At 33.8% G+C, this 20,915-nt stretch overlaps 1 protein-coding gene and 1 long non-coding RNA gene across 2 annotated transcripts; both read left to right on the top strand.

The window, feature by feature from the left end:
* The first annotated feature begins 4,413 nt into the window (after positions 1-4,413).
* Positions 4,414-6,351, top strand: LOC114319378 (uncharacterized). Its single transcript, XR_003649417.2, has 2 exons — positions 4,414-4,960; positions 6,090-6,351. It is a non-coding gene; the product is annotated as an uncharacterized LOC114319378 (long non-coding RNA).
* Positions 6,352-11,865: 5,514 nt separating this feature from the next.
* LOC145821732 (uncharacterized) lies at positions 11,866-13,319 on the top strand. Its single transcript, XM_082918291.1, has 3 exons — positions 11,866-12,195; positions 12,276-12,724; positions 12,887-13,319. The coding sequence occupies exons 1-3, from the start codon at positions 11,866-11,868 to the stop codon at positions 13,317-13,319; spliced, it is 1,212 nt and encodes a 403-aa protein (XP_082774417.1).
* Positions 13,320-20,915: the final 7,596 nt, after the last annotated feature.

Genomic DNA, 20,915 nt, shown 5'->3' with positions numbered 1-20,915 from the left:
TTTATTAGTATTGCACTTTAGCCTCAATTTCATTACTTTATACATATACATATATATATATATATATATATATAATTACACTTCATTATAAAAATCATTTTCCACATATATCTACAATATTTTAAAATGTATTTGTACTAAAAGAATGTGAAAAACCCTCAAATTCCCTTGCACATGACCGACCACCCCTTGGAGGATTCTTGTGGTGTGCTTTGAAAGCATGATTCAATAATATAAGGAAGAATTTTTGGCTTGGACCCAAAATCATGGACACTTGTCTTGTACTAGCTATCAATCTAGTTCTACCTTAACTAAACTATAACTAGATCGTGATTTAAACCACACTTAAACCTCTTAATCAACCTCCATTTCATTACCTTTCAACTAAATACAAATTCTTTCCATTCAATTCCAACCAAAGATACTTTAGACCTTTCATCACTTTTTTCCTATAAATAGAACCACCCCCTTGCATATTTTGCACACTTAAACACATGTCAACAAACACACGGCTAAGGGAGAGAGAGGAGAGCAAGGTGCGAGCTTGGGAGGAATGAGGAAGAGAGAGATAGAGAGAGAGAGAGAGAGAGAGAGCTTTGTCCAATCTTAGTAACCTAGTAACAAGTAAGTCACACACCACTCTATTATTTTCTTTTCTTTTCCAAATACAAGATATTATGTGCCCATAATGTAGATTTCATAGTCTTATATATAGTTCTCATGTGTTCATTACAATGTGATTGAGTGTTGATGAGTACCTTGCTTGTGTTCAAATTGTGTTGAAGTAATTCATCAAGTTCTAACCTATTTAGTGCATCATATAAAAGACACTTCTTCAAACTAAAAATTTGAGTTATTAATATATTATTTGGCATGTTTTTATCATATGATAAGTGTAGAATTAGCCATGGTTGAATCTTTTTTTTATGACTCTTTTATATTAAGTTTTGAGCACAAAGAAACAGTATTTTCAGCCAACTTTCAAACATTCTACAAAAATAAAGAAAAATTCCCTTGGGCTCATTTTTAAATCAAAATATTCCTTAAAGTGTTAACTTTCAAGTAAAATTAGTTTCAATGGAAATGAATGAGTGGATTAAGAGAAAAATGATTTTTGTAACCACCGACAAATCTGGACAGAGCTGGAGTATTTCATTAATAACTAAAAATCTAGAAAGGCCATCTCACTTTTGTAAATTGATTTTAAACCTAGACAAAATTTTCTTTAAACTCTCACAAGGTGAAGTTTTAAGAACCATTAGCAGTGCCACTTTGATAGTTATATTTAAAGTGATTCGAATTTGGACATTTGTTACTTTTAATAGTTTCATACTCTTAGTTGATTGGATGTGCCTCCTATTGTTTAATCAAGCCTTAGTATACCATCTATGTATGTTTGTAATTGTATTTCCTTGAATTTATGTCTTCAAATGTTTATACTTGTGTCGTATTTGTTATTTCAATAGCTTGTTCTACTCAGACATAACATACTTAACTCAATGGGAAACTAAAAAGGGATGGTGTTGGGATTTCACTTACTAAAGTAAATTTTATGAGATAATGACATGCTAATTTCAATTATTGATTGGTGGGATGTGTTCCCTGTTCGAGAATTAAGTCTTGTGCAAGTGATTCATTTCAAAACCCTTAAATGGATCGGTTATATTCGGACCCTATAGGTGATTTTTGATATTGGTGTTATAAGGTTGGGGAGGTTTGGGGTGTTGATCCATGTTTTACCGTCTCTTTTCAATTCCTCAATTGGTGTTACACGGTAAGTTATCATTGAAGGCATCTGGGGTAAGGTTTGCAAAGCAACAAAAGAGGCGGTACCGAATAATCCGAGTCCAGTTCTTGTGGTTGGGAGGATGAAATCTCTTTGGGGGATTTCTAGTCTACTAACACTTAAAATTCTTACCCTTTTATATATTGATTTGGATATCATGCTTCATTGGTTATTTTAATTGTGATTGTGTATTGGATTAGAAAAAAAGGGAACAAGGTGTGTATGAGTTTATTGGATATTCCAAACTCATGACATTTCATACCAGGTGTTGAAGAATTTTACCCTAACGATGGCACGACATAAACTTTCAAGAACGTATGGCTATCTTAGAAGGAATTATAACTTATTTTGTTTAAGTTCATCTTGTAATCATATTTTTGAAATGTAATATTGATGGAAATACTTGTTTTGTTACTTGGACTTAATTATTGTAACTATTACTTCTGCTCTATGTATATATTATCATGTGTAAACCTACCCTTTACTTTCCCGTTAACTTATGTTGTCCTTGAGTTAATACCTTACTAAGATATGTCAAAAAGGTAACTTCACAATCTAAGGAGATTGGACTTAGAAGGGAAACAATTTTAACTCCTTTGATCTTTCATGGGATCTTACTTGGTTATTGATCAAATGACTCATTAGTGACATTTCCTTGATCTCAACCTCTATATTAAAATTTGAGGCATCACAATGAAGATAAATCTAGGTATTTCGTTTTTCGAAAATTATTTTTAATGTTGGAGAATTACTTAACATTTTCTTCAGATTGCTTGAGATTAATTGTGATTGCTTGAAATTAGTTTGAGATTGTTTCAAATATGTTTGAAACAAAATTTTGTGTGAAATCTGTTTGCTTGAATTTTGTTTAATTTTTTTCTTTTTTTGGTTATGTTTGGAGGAGTTTTTGTTGGGAAAGGATGACGAAGGGAGAGAGGAAAGGAAGGAAATCAATTGGAGAGGGTGAGCTCACAAATTTGGCATTTGCCAAAGGTTGTGCCAAATTTGGCACAAGTTTTGGCATTGCTATAATTTGACAGGTCCAATAGCAGCCCATTACAGCATCCTTTTTTCCACACCTGTCAAAATATGACTTTGACAGCTTCAATGGAAGACCATTGGAGATACCCATAGAAAATATCAAAATTTATTTTCAAATTTTCAAAATATGTTTCACACAAAAATAGGAACAATGTGTTTTTTTTGGGTCTTCTTCTAAAGACATGTAAAATAGAACACAAAAACATAACCGAACATATTGAAAATAGTCAATCACTACGAGAAATATAGGTTACGCCGGCGCTTATATAACAACGTTTTTAAAAACGCTGCAGAAAAGGTGGTGCTTCTTTCAAAAAAAACGTCATGTCACCCCGTAGGAAGAGGAAGGCCTGTTGCGTTTTTCTATATATCGGATAAAAAAAATATTTTATAAAATTCCTCTCTCATAAAAAGAACCGTGAGTGAGAGATGAGGGTTTTTACTTTTTAGTGAGAGAAAGTTTGCAAGAATGGCGTCTAGGGTTTGGATCTGCTGATTTTTCTTCGATTTCTCAGTAATCATTTTATTTAGGCTTTGGATCTATGTGTTCTTCAATTTCCCTCTAATTGATTTGCGATTTGCCTTTGAAAGCGAGGAGTTATAGACGAATCGAAACTATTGGTTCGATTTCTACACTTCACCGTAAGAATTAAATTGAGTTTGTTTTGATCTCACTTTGTCGTGTTTCTTGATCGATTTCTGTCATGCTAATCTATTAAAATCTGTATGTATCAATTTCTTGTTCTTTCTTGGGGTTTATATGATTAGAAACCTGATCTCGAGAACTCAAAGCTTGTTAGGGTTTTCGCTAATTTCTCTTAGAAATACAGGGATCTGATCTCAAAACTTGTATTTCGTGCTCTATTTGCGTCGAATCGATCTCGGTGTTCCCATGGTTCAAGAAGAAGAAGCCTCTTAGAACTAACAGGTTTGATCTGGAAACCTGTGTTCCGATGGTTCGAGAATGAGAGGTCTCTCTCTCTCTCTCTCATAGTTTGCATATTTGATTTGATATAATCGACCAAATTTTTCTGATAGTTCTTCTTCTAGCTGGAATTATTGCTTCTCAATATTTTTTCGATTTGCTATCGTAGCAGGGACTTTCCAGAATTTTATTTTTTATTTTTTATTTATTTTCAATGAGATTGGTCCCTCCAGACCTGATCTGTTCTTCCAAAAAGAGTCAAATCCACTCAAGCACCACTTCCTCTTCTTCTTCTACTATTTATTTATTTATTTATTATTATTTTTGTGATAGTTGTTTTATGCTATTATTTGAGAGAAAATATCATATTAATGTGCTTTTTTGTTTTCGCACTCGTAAGTGCACACTGTTCTAGTGCCTGTACTTTGCGGGGAATGGGTTTGGACTTTGGTCAAGTGTGATGTGGATGATTTTTTTGCTTCTCAAAGTGAGTCAAGTCTGTCACACCTTGACTTGGGTTTGCAACAGCTTCATGGAGTTTTCACTTTTTGAAGGTGGGGTAGGGAAAGGCCAACCCACCCCAAATCCATGCCATGTTATTCTGAACACTTGTTGTTTTGTTGTCATCACCATGGTCACTAGCTTTGGATCTATGACTATTTGGTTATATTAAAATGAAGAAATTGTTTTTGAATTAATTATATCAATTTGGGGATATTCTTGCTTGATACAACAGTTTCAAAAACCTCATCCATCTACCTATTTTGTCCCTTTTGAATAGAATTACCACCATTAAGCCTAATTGGACTCACAAAAGATGATTTTAAACTGTGTTTGGGTCTTGAATTTGTGGAAAGGAGTGGACTGGTTAAATTTAGCATACTTTGTGCAGAAGGGAAGATTTTGAATTCTTGCTACTCTGGGAGCTGTAACTATCTTATCTTTCGCATTCTCAGACTTCTCCTGGGGAAACTTGCCTCGCTCAACTAACTATTTGACTAAATTTCTATGCTTCATATATGTAATCGTATTCAGTTAAATTGTCCATTCTTACAAGTGTTTTCTAAATAAAAGACAAGTTATGGGTGTGTTATTATGTTCCATTCATGTCAAGAAAAGATGATTTACCATATACTTCAATGCTGCAGGCATTTCTTGAGCATGGAATACCAGACAGTCCTGAGATGGTTGTTGAACTAATGCAGAAGGTAATTTCTAGACAGGCAATCATTTTGTTCATGTAATGATAAAACTATTTTGTATTCTAACCAAGGATGTTCAATGGTCGTTACATTTAAATTAGTTCATAAATTGACATCTTTATATTTATGTTTAGGAAAAAAAATGAAGAAATAGTTTATTTTTGTAATCGTTTTGATTATGTATGTTTATCTAAGGTCTCTAGGTTATATTTTCAAATTGGAAAAATAATATTAATAATATTGTAGACCTTAGCTTATAAAATATTCATATACATGAGTGTACAAATTTTTTTGATTGCATATACATTAGTATGTATATATATTTAAATTACATATACATTCATCCATAAATTTAGAGTGAAAATTTCAGTTTGCCCCCATGGTTCAACTCAAGCTTCATGAACTTTAATGGCCAACAATAAAACCAATGCACAGAGTGCTACACTAGCATATGGTTAGCTCATAGATTGGTTGTCCAAATCTAGAACTTTTTAATGCTTATATACGTCTTTTCTCAATTATTTTGCTGGATTTTTTTATCAATTGAGTGGTTGGGTTAGTGGGACATTGGTTAAAGTTTGGATTTGTGATAAATTTTTGGTCTGCTATATATGGTATCTATATTTATAATGTAATAGACAGAGAATAATTCTTTAGGTTGTGTTGATAATCATATTTGGATAAAGAAACATATCTGTGTAGGGATTGACCGGATTGACCGAAGCCTATGGTGCCCACCCATCAATGTCAAACCAACCGTAGTTGGGGTTCTTTGTGATAATACTTGTTTCAAACCTGCTTCAAAACTAACCCTAAGTTAGCTTAAAACTTGCTTTAAACCTGCGTGTGGTGCATCACACTATGATGATTGGTAATAGCAATAGTAATGACTAGCAATGTAGGCTCTACTTTATTGATCTCTCAATTACATCCAAATTTCAATTACATTCTCTTATTGAATAAGAGTTTGTCTCACGTTTACTTCTTTGATGTTATGTGTTGAAATCCTATTTACCCATTAAGAAATATTGAAGTTTAATGATTTAACTTTGTAGTATATTAATTTAAAAATTAAATGGAAATGAAGTTTGGTGTGTTTAATTATGCTTTTAACCCTGTGAAATCAACTTTACAGTTTAAATTGGCTTCCCTTAAGAAGTTGTCTCTCAATGCAAAATGGATACTTTGACCAAGATATGGCCTGGCAAACTTCAAGAACTAAGAGAGACGAGAGTTTAATATTCTGCACCCTTATTTTTGTGCTTTTGCAGATTCTTAACATGAAATTCTGTTTGTTTTTAATGGAACAAGTGATATTTGAAAAATTGTTGTCCTAATTTTTTTTGTGGACCGCAAGCTGGAGGTTCTCCATGAAAACAATATCGATTATTGTGTAATGCATTGGCATGAAATTTTGTTTATTGCATTGTCTCACAGCCAGAATTTACTTAGCATCATATTTATGTATGTTCTCTTGAAACAAATACATTTGATTCTTTTTTTTTTTTTTCTTTTTTGTATTTGTGTTTGTAGTTGAAGGCTTGTTTTCCTTTTGTTACTGTTCTTATCAAAGTGTTTTTGAGGGCTTATGCATCACAGAATTAGCACAATTTATTTTTTTTAAAAAAAAGAAAAATGAAGCTATAACGGCGTTTGTTAAACGCCACTATAGTGATATTTTTAAAATCGAAAAAAGCTACTACGACGTTTTTAAAACGTCGTTAAATGTCGGCGTGACGTCATGTTACTGTTATGTAATACATTTGGCGGCGTTTTTAAAAACGCCGCCTATTCTCATATAATGACGCTTTTAAAGCGCCATAAAGATACAGCGACGGCCGCATCTTCGACGTTTGATGTTAAACGTCACGAAAAGAATTAGCGGCGTTTTTAATAGTTATAGCGGCGTTTTTTAAACGTCTCTAAAAGCCTCATTTTCAGCAGTGAATTTTGAGCAATTTTTTACATGTACCCGGAGGGTTGGGTGAAACTATCTCTAAATACACAACTCAAATGGAAAAGTAATACACTGATAAAAAATAAAAAAAATAATATACAAGTCCACTTTCTAAATTCAATGATGTGTAAATAAAATGATTGGTTGATGATTAAAGAATAAAATGGTTGGTTGATAATTAAAAAATAAATTAGAGAGAAAGTTGGCTTAGATATTTTGATAAAATGTTACATCATTGGATCTAAAAAGTGGATTTATTTTTTGGCCCGAATAGCACTACTCTAAAAAATAACATAAATTAAGTGTTTGATGTAAATTTAAATTTGATATGATATAGATTACACTCAAAATGAATTCAAAACTTGATATATTTTATCCAAATCAAATCAGCACAATTCATCATTTTATTTTTTGGACACTTTTATGAAAATCAAATCATATGTAGTGAGATACATGGATAGCACTATAAGAATAGAATCATGGAAAAATCTATGAACTGGGGGAATAATTAGTCAAAATTTCCTCATAATAAAACTCTAATATATTAAGGATAAACATAAAAAAAAAAAAAATTTTAAAAGTCCAGCACACAACATTGTTACCAAAATATCTTTAGTGGCTAATTTAATATTTTAAACTTTAAAAATGATATCACTTTTGATTTAGATGTCAGTTTTTAATAAAATAAATATTTTTAAAATTCTCTCATCAAGATATATCAAACAAAATTTAGATTGACTATGAAATTCTTGAAAATAAATAAATAAATAAATACCGTTATAATTGACCTAAAAAGTAAAATTTTACTCTGATTCACAATAAATCTCAGTAAAATTTTACTATTAATGTTAGTTTCAATAGGAAAAAAGATTAAGATTTTTTTTTATAAAGAATTTTATAACTAACATTGATCTTGTTTAATAGATCTTGACGAAATGATTCTAAAATTACAAATTTTATTAAAAACTAATATATATATATATATATATCAAAAGTTATATCATTTTAAAGTTTGAAATATAAAAGTAGTTACTAAGAATAAGATTATCTATTAAAAAAAAATGGAAACAAATTTGTCTGTGTAATGTTCTGTGAATTTATATTTTTCTAATTAAGTAATTAATTTGCATTAATTGTCCATGTATCTCACTAATTAAAAATTAATTAGAAATAGTATTTGACTCAACGAATTTAGTATGGTACTTGATCATGTTGATTTTGAATTAAATTGAACCCAATTACATGAATCAATTAGTTCAGTTTGGTGGGTCCACTCTATATCTGAGCATGCTTTATTTATTTAGAGAATTACTTCCCAGTGAGGGCAGTAAAACAATCTTACAAATTAGTGGGGAAATTCTGCAAATTACAACAGCAGCGAAGAGTGGGATTTTTATTACCAAGTCGTGGGATTTTGAGGGGAAATGACCTATTTACCCTTGCAAGAAAAACGACATCGTTTTCCCTATTCCCACCCTTTTCACAATTGCCCGGCCAATTTCCCTATTTGGGGCGTTTTCAAAATTTTAGTCCCACTTTAGGGTGTGTTTTTATCTTTATTCCCAAAGTAGGGTAAAACGATTTTTGTAATGCCGTTTTTCAGAAAACGGTTTTTGAAAAACCGTATTCATCGATTAAAATAATAATAAAATTTCAAACTAGAAACCGGCTTTTCTAAAGCCGTTTTTAATTAAGTTTTTAATTAATTCTGAATTAATCAAAAACGGTTTTGGTAAAACCGTTTTTCACATTAATTTTTTTTGTAATTTATATTTTCAACATAAATATTTTTTGTTCAGAATTTTTTTTTAATAAAAACCGATTTTAGGAAAGCCGTTTTTTGACAAATTTTTATTTTAATTAAAAACGGAACAAGAAAAGCCGTTTCATTATACACAAAACCTCCCCTTCTCCCTTGCACTTACGAAAGCCGTATTTGACCCATCTTCTTCTCCCTCACTCAGCCGAACTCTGAAGGAAGACCGACGACGAACAACGCAGGAAAACCGACGATGAACAACGCAGGAAGACCGACGACAAACAACGGCCAAGAGTAAGCACCGGCAAAACGAGGAACACCTACATCAAACACCCATATTCAGGTTTGTATTGCATAAATTAGGGTTTTCATTTTAGATTTGGGATTTTAAATTTCGAAATTAGGGATTCAGATTTCGGATTTTATATTTCGAAATGAGGGTTTGTAAACTTTTCATTCAACAACGCAGGAATTTTTTGTATAAATTCTGCATTGTTTGCAAACCCCTTTCTCTCGTCAGTTGCTTCATTAGTTGTGGGTAGAACCATTATTTTCATTCACCCTCCGTTTGGCTTCTTGGAAAACCCAAGAGAAAGAAAAGGAAAAGATCAAGATTTCCATTCTTTTGCTTGCTAATATGTTTACTTGAGTGGGCTTTATTTATTTTATTTATTTTTCTGTTCTTCTTGTTCTTTTTTATGTTAATTTTTTGTATACTATACTTGAATTTTTTTTCTTATTTTCTCATATTTTCTCTGCAATCTAACACAACATATCTGTATTTTTTAGCTGTTTAGTTAGAGGATTAACCAATTTCATGTGTCATTACTCTGTCTGGACTATCATTAATTAAAGTTGTTAATAATGTCTACTTAACTTCTCAAGGAAAACCTGAAATTTTCCATAATTTCTATTTAAAGTTGCTACTTTCTTTTTTGAACTTGTATTTTCTTTTTTCCCCAGTTGTCACATGGCTGCTCCAATGAAGCATTTCTAGAAAAGGGAACCATCACCATTTTTTAATAGCTTTTTGGTTTTTAATTTTGTTTGATGAGCTTATATGGTTTCTTCTGTCTATGAATTTTGAGTTAATTTTGGGGTGATAGATAAGTTTTGATTGCTTTCTTGTTTTGAGTATGCCTTTGGCATGTAATAATATTCCCAAAATTGCTTTGTTTGTTTGTGTCTGTGTGTGTAGAGAGTCTTGTTATCCCATGATTTGACGCATCCCTTGAAATGTGCTAATTTTTTGTATCAATGGTGAGGTTTCGGTTATATGCAACTTATTGTTTACTGAGTTTTCACAAAACATCATAGTGTTTTATTTTTCTTTTACAAATACTATGATCTCCAAAATTTTATAGGAATTGCTATTCTTCTGTTGATATTAATGCCTCTTGTCTACTGAATCCGTTGCTGTCTGAAAAGTTACCTAAGATTGTTCAAGTGGTTGATATTAAAGAGCTATGTGTTATTGACTTTATTGCATGTACTGCAGTCTGCATGTACAGCCCTGAGATGTTAATGTGTAAGGAACAATCTTCTATAGGAAATCTTAATTTGTTATGCTCAATTGCTAAGCTCTATCTACTAATTAATGAGATTTTCTTTTTCTTTTATGTTCCAACATAATGATAGTGAACTTGGTTACCGTTACTAGTTTTCCATTCTATTTCTTCTATCCTCAAGTTGATATATATTAGGTTCATTGATTTTGACCTTTATAGTTATTAATAATGATTATGATTTTAATGGATTGGAGAAGTTAAAATGATTTATTGAGGACCAAATAACGAATCAATACTCAAGTCTCAACCAACTATTGATGGAGATCATGGATTTGATCGGTACAAGCACACCAACAAGTTTGTGGATTCAATTAGAGTTGTTTTGTAAGTTGTAATTTATATTTTGTTCTTTATAGTGGATTGGTTGATTGGACTAGGTCCTGTGGTCTTTTCCAGATGGGTTTTCCATGTTAAAATTCATGAGTCTCTGTTTGTGAGATTGATTTATTTTTATGTTTGCAATTTAGATTGAATGATTAAATTAATTAACCAAACACCACCAAAGCAATCCATATCAACGAATAAAAATTTTTCCCAATTCGTACCAGAGCATATTGATTTTGCATATCATAGTATTATATGTCTTGAGGAACATTGAGTTATTGTCTCATGCTGCATTTTGCATGAGGTGGCGGCTTTGATCCTTTATGGAGTTTGATTTCCTCTTGTTCTTGTTGATTAATGCATTATATTCTTTAAGAATGGAGATTATACATTTTGGACATTTTATTATGCTAATTTGTAACGAGATTATACATTTTGTTACTGATGTTACACAATTTTATGATAAAACCATATTTTTGTGATAGAGTGCAACCCTTTAGGGCCAGATATATAGATACTAGGGTAAAATGCCCATGCCTTGCACAGGGTTACAGGTACTATTGTGATAAATTTAAATTTAAGAAGTACACACATTGTAATAGAGTTTAGAATTTTTTTTTTTTTAAAAAAAATGAGCTTTTATTTTTGTCTTCATCTATTTTTGATTTTTTTAAGATTTTAATTAAAAATCTATTTATTTTGATGCACCTAATATAAATATACTTAAAATTTTAATATTTATGAGAAGTCTGAAAAAAATTTCACAAAACAATAAAAAATATGAAAAACTGCTTATTTTTTCTTATTTTTATTTTTATTTTTAGTAAGCTTTTTTTTTTTTCTTTTTTTCTTTGTTTGTTGTTAATTTTGGCTAGTACTTTGTTCGGTGGTACTGTATGGGTGTGCATATGTGATGTCAAACCTGGGTTATAAATTGATGTTAAAGAAATCAAATGTTGTTATTAAAATGTGCTAATTTTCCCGTCTTCTCTAATAGGATCAAAATTTCGTTTCCGTACATTCTTTCGGTTAGGTTGGAAATGAAAATAGAATTAGAAGCTTTTCAAACTTTTCGAGAACATGAGAAATAACAAAAGGATTTGAAAGTGTATGAAAATATTTAGGAAAAAAAAAAAACTTTTATTGATGTTAATAAATTCTCAATAGTTAATTACTTGAACATAAATTCTCAAAAGACCCATGCCTAAAGGCACTACTGTGTAATATATGTGGTGTTGGCTCTCAAATGTTCTTACTTTATTATTTAGAAATAATTGAGTTACTTTGAATGCAAAGTGTAGGTATGGAAGTTGTAAGCATTATGTTCTATTGGGGTGGAAAGATTTTGCACAATCGCGATGAAGGTGTGTCGTACGACATCGAACCTCAGGGGTTGTATAACCTGAAGCGCAATCGAGAATGCAAGGTCGTAGAATCCAAAGGAAACAGTTGGGTGGCCGAGTGCAAGCACGGCTGCAACTGGAGGGTTCGGGCAACGAAGTTGAAAGACAAAGATTTCTTTCAAATTAGAAGGTTCGAAGCGCCACATCAGTGTGTATACCCTAGAATGAATAGGGACAATTGCAACCTCAAGTCCGAGGTCATTGCTCATTTCATCAAGGCACAAATTGCGGTAAATGCCATGTTAGATACATTATTTTTTTAGGATTTCATTATGACTGTAATGTATTCGAATATAATGTATATTTGCAGATATCACCAGAATTGCCTTTTGCTACCATAACTGAGGTCGTGAAGGAGAAGTTTCAGTTCACTATATCATATAAGAAAGCGTGGCTTGCAAGGACGAAGGCAGTTGCAATGGTGTTTGGTGACTGGGACGAGTCGTACCGAAGGTTGCCTAGATATATAGCCGCATTGCAGGCATTCAATCCAGGCACAGTTGTCATGTGGGACATGATTCCGAATTTGCACTCTACCTCAATCGGAACTGAAATGTACATGAACTATGTGTTCTGGGCATTTAAACCTGCAATAGAAGGCTTCAACTATTGTCGTCCAGTGATATGCATTGACGACACACACTTGTACAGGAAATACGAAGGGAAGATTGTTGCGGCCACTGCAGTGACTGCTGCGGACAAGATTGTACCTCTCGCCTTTGCCGTTGTTGACAAGGAGATGATCAAGAGTTGGGGTTGGTTCATTACTCTGCTTAGGCGACATGTGTGTCGTGACCGAGAGGGGGTCACATTGATATCCGATCGACACACAGCTTTGCTTAGTGCCGTGTCAAGAATTTGGGACAATCCAGCAGTTCAACCAAGAGGATACCATAGGTATTGCTTGTGACACATATGTAGCAATTTCAATGAAAGATTCGGCAATACAGTAGCGAAGGATCTTGTGTGGAGAGCTGGTTCTGCACGGCAAGTGCGGAAGTTTAACAAGATTATGGACGATATCTACAAGCTCGAGAAGAATGCTGAACGGTGGTTTAGACGGATGGACCCTATTCATTGGACATTGTGCCATGATGGTGGTTGTCGTTGGGGCATATTGACGACAAACCATATAGAGGGCTTCAATGGTGTACTGAAAGGCGCACGCAGTGTTCCCATTGCAGCATCAGTTGAGATAACATTTTATCAGCTCGTTAAATATTTTGACGAGGGCAGGACCATTGCTGAAAATGCGAGCCATCGGGGTCACTTGTACACGGCTAATGTTCAACGATGGATTGACGAGCACCAAGCTAAAGCGAATGTGCATATGTTGGTACCGATTAATAGGTAATTTTTATTGGATTCACCGAATTCACTACACATTAACATTTTGCACTCGTCGATCATTGATGTTAGTCAATATTTAAACATATATGCATATTAATCCACGTACATACATTTTTCCTGCAAGGGAATAGGGGAATATGAGGTGAGGACAGCACTGCATGGGATGGGGGGTGGTGTACGTCAAATAGTTAGTCTCCGACCACCGAGTTGTTCATGTGGGAAGTACACATTATTTCACTTGCCATGTTCCCACATGCTTGCTGTGACAGCAGATTTGGGCGAGGACCCTTTTCCTTTCGTTGCACCAGAGTATAGGTTGGAAGTCCACAAGCGTATCTTCGCGCAGAAGTTTAGGCCCATGCCGCACGAGCACTATTGGCCTGACAATGATTACCCAACTTTGCTTGCGATTCTAGCTCGACAACGTGAAGTTAAAACGGGTCGTCCTTAACATAGCCGCATACACAACGAAATGGATATTTCCAGACAAAGTGGATTGCACCATTGTAGTTTGTGTTTGCAAAGAGGGCATGATAAGAGAAAATGTCCAGCGAGAATCCGATCGATTCAACAGTAGTTGTTTATGGTTGCACCTCTTATTTATCTTGAGCTCTTTTATTCTGGTTTTTATGTTGAGCAGTGACTTTCAAATCCTTTGTAAGACCAATCCAATCCAATCTTTGTAAGACCAATCCAATCCAATCCGATCTCTCATTTCCAATTCCAAATTCAAACTTTTTTTGAATTCTCAGATCATACCAGGAATTACAAGAGGAAGAGGAAATCAGCCTTGAGAAAACATTGCTATATATAGCACATGTAATTTGAAGTCTGATTTAATAGGGTTTTTGTTTTGAGTAGTTGTTTTTATGGGTAGTTTATATTTTATTGAAATAGTAGGGTTAAGTGTGTTGGATTGAAGAAGTTTTGTTAGGCTGAATAGAGAAAATTAGGGTTAGGGTTTATGATGGAAGATTGATTGATAATGGTGCGGCTGTTGGGATTGATTGGCCAATTTCCCTGTTTGGGGCATTTTGAATATTTTAGTCCGACTTCTAGGTTGTATTTTCTACTTTATTCCCAATATAGGGTGAAACAAGTTTACCAAAATCGTTTTCGTTAAAATGGCATTGGCAAAACCGTTTTTGATAGCTTAGTCAAAAAGCTTATCTTAACTGGGGGTCCTCAAATAGTGACCTCTACGTAAAGAATTTCAATCTCCATCAGGAAAGAAGAAAGAGTCACCTTCTAATTGTGAGAAAAAATAAAATTTCATATATATTTTGTAAAAAATTGTTAGCCTATCTAACAAACTAGTTCTATTATTTTATAGGACTCTATCTATCTAAACAAACACATAATTTTTTTTCCCTTTTCTTTCACTTTTCTGTATGATTGCATTCACTTTCTTTTTTCATGTATTTTCTATTATATCCAAACAAAATGTTGCAGCAACGCATATTTTTTTTTCTTTTCTTAAATCATCGTTCTGCCAATGGCAGGGAATTTCTTTTCTTAAATCTTTTAACCAGAAGCAAGCAACAAAGAATTGATAGTGCTTGAGTGAAATAATGTCATAAACAATGTTGTATGTTGTGTCATATCTTCATTACTGGAGTGTAAGACAATGTTGTTGTTCATCTAGCGTACAAATGTATTTCAACTATTTGTTATATGAACCTGAAGTTTATGAAATCACTACATTTATAAGTACACAAATCCATTCATTGAACTATTTGTAGAATTACAAGAACTATTCAAAAACAATTGAAATATCTCCCTTCATTGATAACATAGAGAATAAGCATTACAAATCCATTACAAGATAAATGGTTTGGTCATTCATCCAAACAATTTCATTCATTATCATCATCATCTGACATCTCAACATCAGATTCATACATAACATCCATGTTCCAGGCGAAGTACTGGTGTGCATCATCCATTAACCCATCTTCGGCACGCTCATTTGCGGTGTTCATTAGTGAGGACCTTTGCAAACGTTGGGTCATGCGATTAACTTCGTCGCGGATACGATGCAATGCCCTTTGCAACAACTGTGGAGTGTCAGTTGGCATACGCATGGCTAACCGGGGAGGAAATTTAATATTAACTTCACGACATAACTCAACGAGAACGTTTGCTCGAGTTATGCGAAATTCCCACTCAGCTCTCATGGTATTGATGGTGGCACGTGAGTAACGCAAATTTGAATTTAATGGGTATTGAAATTCATCTCCATCTGCAACCCAATAGCAACCCATTGCTGAATATAGATCAACCACCGTATATCTCATGATGATATCGCTCGAAATAGCTGTAAAACTTTTATTGTGGTATGATGCGATATTTATACCATATATATATACATTGTAGCTGTATGTATGAAATTATTGTAAACAACTATGCATCAGAGTTGTCACGTCAACTTTTATGACCTGAAGAACTATGCATCAACTTGATAGGAGTTGTCACTTCGACTTTTATGAATTGCATAATTTATTATTATTTCAAAACAAAAAGTAAAAAAATTGTGAAAAAATATTTCAAAAAATTAATAGAGCGAGTGCAAAAAATTAATAGAGCATTTCTTGTTCGATCACATGCATGCCACTAGCCTTATACAGTGCATTCGGCTGCCAGGACTCCACTGTTGTCAAGTCATGAACGAATCTAAGGCCTGTAGCATCGGCTATTGTGCCGCAGATGGTGTCAGCCTAGTTAGTGTAAAAATATAACTTTACCTTCTTTCAAAGGCAAGTTGAAAATTAAGAGGTTGTTTGGGATGATCTAAATAAGTGTATTTTTTGTCTTTTTACAATATGTTTCTACAATATATTTTTCTACCCATTGTTCAAATCACTTTTTCTACAATATTTTTTACTTTTATGTATTTATTAATTTTTTTAAATATTTTACGATCAAAATTTGTTTACTTTTTAGGTGTATTGAAATATTTATTAATTTATTGTTATTTTGTTCTGACACCCCCTCAAAATTTTTATGAATTGCATAATTCACATGGACACAGTAGGTATGGTACGATAATAAATTGTAGTTCGGCGCAGTGATACGTCCAACATTTCTCAGTGATGCGCGGCAGTGGCTTGAACAGGCGTAATAACTTGGATGCTTTATTTTTTCCTTAGATGCTATGTGACTTTGTGCAGCGATACAGTGATGCATGTGACTTTGTGCAGTGATACAGTGATGCATGTGACTTTGTGCAGTGATACATAGATGCATGTCACTTGATGCATATGATTTTATCTGACAACCACGTCCGTGACTACATCGCAGGTACGCTTCGTCACGAGTATTCAAGATTGCATGAAATGAATAACATGTCATAATATCACGGGTATCACTTCTTCTATAGTGCCCCAGCATGCATTATCGTCACTAGATCATCTCTAGTTAACCCTCACTATGATGTCTATAAATACCGATACCCCTAGTATGGTGTTTGTTCAAGTCATAACAATAGTAATATATATCTACAATTACTATTATTATTTGTTTGTTCATTTTATGCACAATGTCTTCAAGAGGTGCAGGAAGTTCACGCTGACAAAGAAATCAGAAAGTGTGGCTGCTACCTCTATTTACTTATGACTACAAGAGCGAAAAGTACTCGAGTCCGAAGGATTATTATGCTGGTATCCGAGCAGAATGGGCTTTTAGGGTAACAGAGCAAGAAGAATTATTTAATGATCTACGTAACTTTGGGGCACCGGTACCTCATCGTCGTTCATTAACCATGGCTAGACGAAATGTGAGTGACTATGAAAAAGCAGTTAGCAGAATTAAGAAGGAGAACAATAGAATGTTGATGCGGAGATGTCGACATTTCATGCTTCAGCTAGCCACCGAAATGGCAGAAGCAAGCAACAGAGATTTGACAGTGATTGAGCGAAATAATGTCTTAAACAATGAAAAATATCTCTCTGACTACTACATGTCAGATAAGGAATGAGAAATCAAACACCTTTATCTTTCATATATGTTTGTATGTTCTCTCGTATCTTCGTTACTGGAGTGTAAGACAATGTTGTTGTTTATCTAACGTACGGATGTATTTCAAGTATTTGTTTTATGAACCTAAAGTTTATGAAATAACTACATTTATAACTGCACATTTATTAGTTCATGACTTTCTTTATTAAATTGCAATAAGTTAATGAATGTTCTGGATTAATGAATGGATTAATGTATGTTGAATTACGTGAATACTTAAAACACATAAAACAGAACAAGTAGCTCGGTGAAAAGCTTCCCTTAATTAGGGCTCGTGAAATAGGGATCCTCTACGTAAAGAATTTCATTCTCCATCAGGGAAGAAGAAAGAGTCGCCTTCAAATTCGTGGAAGTCCAGTCAAGTACTCCTACGTAACCCACGTTTCACTCACAAGATCCACCATTATTTTAAAGTTTATTTCAAAAGTTGAGATTGTAAATGTTTCGCAAAATATTACAAATTCAATATTCAAAAGTTGATTTTAAAATAATTCCAAATGACCACCAATATTCAAATAGGCATAGTTTTCAATGAAATACAAATAGTTGGTCGTAACAACGAATGATGCATAGCTAAGTGAAAAACAACATTGCCTACATAAGCTTCCTTTTCTATTACAGTGACAATTCAGAAAGTCGCATGGCAACAGTGAATTCACTGATTTACCTTATAGTGAGCATGCCCTTATTTTGTCCGTATATGTAGATGGATTGTCAAGTCATGTGACTTCGTGCATAGGCTTTGGTTTTCTCGATTTTTTACTCGATTTTTTGATTATAGTGACAACTCATCTTTTATTGATAAATGTGAGATTCTCAATTCAGAAAGTCACATGGCAACAGTGAATTCACTGATTTACCTTACAGTGAGCATGCCCTTATTTTGTCCGTATATGCAGATGGATTGTCAAGTCATGTGACTTGGTGCACATGCTTTGGTTTTCTTGATTTTTTCCTCGATTTTTTTTATTATAGTGGCAACTCATCTTTTATTGATATATGTGGGATTCTCAATTCAGAAAGTCACATGGCAATAGTGAATTCAATGATTTACCTTACAGTGACCATGTCTTTATTTTGTCCGTATATGCAGATGGATTGTCAAGTTATGTGACTTGGTGCACAGGATTTGGTTTTCTCGATCTTTGCCTCGATTTTTTTTTATTACAGTGGCAACTCATCTTTTATTGATATATGTGGGATTCTCAATTCAGAAAGTCACATGGCAATAGTGAATTCACTGATTTACCTTACAGTGAGCATGCCCTTATTTTGTCTGTATATGTAGATGGATTGTCAAGTCATGTGACTTGGTGCACAGGCTTTGGTTTTCCCGATTTTTTACTCGATTTTTTGATTACAGTGACAACTCATCTTTTATTGATATATGTGAGATTCTCAATTCAGAAAGTCACATGGCAACAGTGAATTTACTGATTTACCTTACAGTGAGCATGCCCTTATTTTGTCCGTATATGCAGATGGATTGTCAAGTCATGTGACTTGGTGCACAGGCTTTGGTTTTCTCGATTTTTTTCTCGATTTTTTTTATTACAATGGCAACTCATCTTTTATTGATATATGTGGGATTCTCAATTCAAAAAGTCACATGGCAACAGTGAATTCACTGATTTACCTTACAGTGACCATGCCTTTATTTTGTCCATATATGCAGATGGATTGTCAAGTCATGTGACTTGGTGCATAGGATTTGGTTTTCTCGATTTTTTCCGCGATTTTTTTTATTACAGTGGCAACTCATCTTTTATTGATATATGTGGGATTCTCAATTTAGAAAGTCACATGGCAACAGTGAATTCACTGATTTACCTTACAGTGAGCACGCTTTTATTTTGTTCGTATATGCAGATGGATTGTCATGTCATGTGAGTTGATGCATAGGCTTTGGTTTGCTCAATTTTTTGATTACAGTGACAACTCATCTCTTATTGATATATGTGAGATTCTGAATTCAGAAAGTCACATGGCAACAGTGAATTCACTGATTTACCTTATAGTGAGCGTGCCTTTATTTTGTCTGTATATGCAGATGAATTGTCAAGTCACGTGACTTGGTGCACAGGTTTTGGTTTTCTCGATTTTTTGCTCGATTTTTTTATTACAGTGACAACTCATCTCTTATTGATATATGTGGGATTCTCAATTCAGAAAGTCACATGGCAACAGTGAATTCACTGATTTACCTTACAGTGAACATGCCCTTACTTTGTCAGTATATGCAGATGCAATGTCAAGTCACATGACTTGGCACACAATATTTGCTTTACTTTGTTTTTCCATTCTAGTGACAACTCATACCTTGTTCGTATATGTGGGATTGTCATGCAGAGGCATCTTCCTAAAGCCGTTCATAGCCAACTATATAAACAACTAAAGGTGAAGACACAACCTTACAACTTATTTCACCCTACGAAATTATCATTCATTTGTTTTAAAAAATTAGCATGACTACATGGTTCATAGGAGGGAGTGGGAGTCGCAGAGGTGGTAGGAACTTGCAAAGGGGTGACAGTTCACGACGAGGAGGGGGAAGGGGAAGTGACGATGCTGAAGATGAAACACCATTTGCTTTGTTAGATGCCTATTGTGCTTATCATGATAGGTTTGGGAAGCGACATTTTGTCATGCCCAAGTACTATCGAGATCCATGTGGTTTGGTGGAGGATCCATCAGATAATCAAACAGGATATGGTTTAGCAAATGCTAGACTTTTGAAGTGGCCCGCACTATTTATAGAGCGAGTGCAAATGGAAAGATTATGTCGGGAAAATCGACTGAAGGTGCCAAAAGCACGTTCTGTTGAGATCCAAAAGGAAGATCCTGATAATGTTGATTGACTATGTGAAAGACTACAACGTGAGATTTCTCAAATGGGCCGTAGGTTAGCCCGTGATATGCAGCTACACATAGTTAAGAAGGATGCCCAGAAGAACAGAACAGAACCAAATGTTGCGGCTATCAAGGGTATCATGGAGGATCCTGAACTTATCTCTGACGCTGAGCTTTCGGATTGTTCAGACTCTGAGCCACCTGCCGATTTAAGTGCGAATTAGGTGTTAATGACACACTTCGGCAATATAACAACTTGCATTAATATGTAATGTCTGTGTTAGACTAAGTGCTTCCGTAATGAGTTTGTCAAATTGTCTACCTAATATTTGTCTGTCTAACTATTATGTTTATGTATTGTGTGTTCAGTTCATGGCGTCCAGAATGTATTTTTGTGGGAGACTTATGTCTGTACTACCTATGTAACTGAAAACTGTTAGATTTGCAACTTCAATTATGTTGTTTTCACGCATGTATGAATATTTAGTAAATTAGTGACTTCTTATATTATGTATTAAGTTTTATTACAAAAATGTTGACAAAATTTATTTGTGGAGAAATACACTTTTATTTGTATTAAGCTTTCAATGTTCATCAAATTTTCGGCCCCAAACAGTAAAAGCGTGTTTTGTAATAGCGCTTTAGCCTAGTTTGGAAATTCCGTCCAAACTAGGCCTAGTTTGGGAATTAAGATGATAATTTGGCTTAATATGGGAAAAGCCCCGAAATATAG

This window comes from Camellia sinensis, chromosome 3 (assembly GCF_055761805.1).
Source record: "Camellia sinensis isolate YWXY chromosome 3, ASM5576180v1, whole genome shotgun sequence".
NCBI lineage: Eukaryota > Viridiplantae > Streptophyta > Magnoliopsida > Ericales > Theaceae > Camellia > Camellia sinensis.
This window is presented reverse-complemented; position numbering and strand designations above follow the sequence as displayed.

Bases quoted from the DNA above. Each gene is read 5' to 3' on its own strand.
- LOC145821732 (XM_082918291.1), top strand. From the start codon at position 11,866: ATGGAAGTTGTAAGCATTATGTTCTATTGGGGTGGAAAGATTTTGCAC. The intron at 12,196-12,275 runs GTAAATGCCATG...GTATATTTGCAG, and splicing joins TCATCAAGGCACAAATTGCG to ATATCACCAGAATTGCCTTT. The intron at 12,725-12,886 runs GTTCATTACTCT...ACACATATGTAG, and splicing joins ATGATCAAGAGTTGGGGTTG to CAATTTCAATGAAAGATTCG.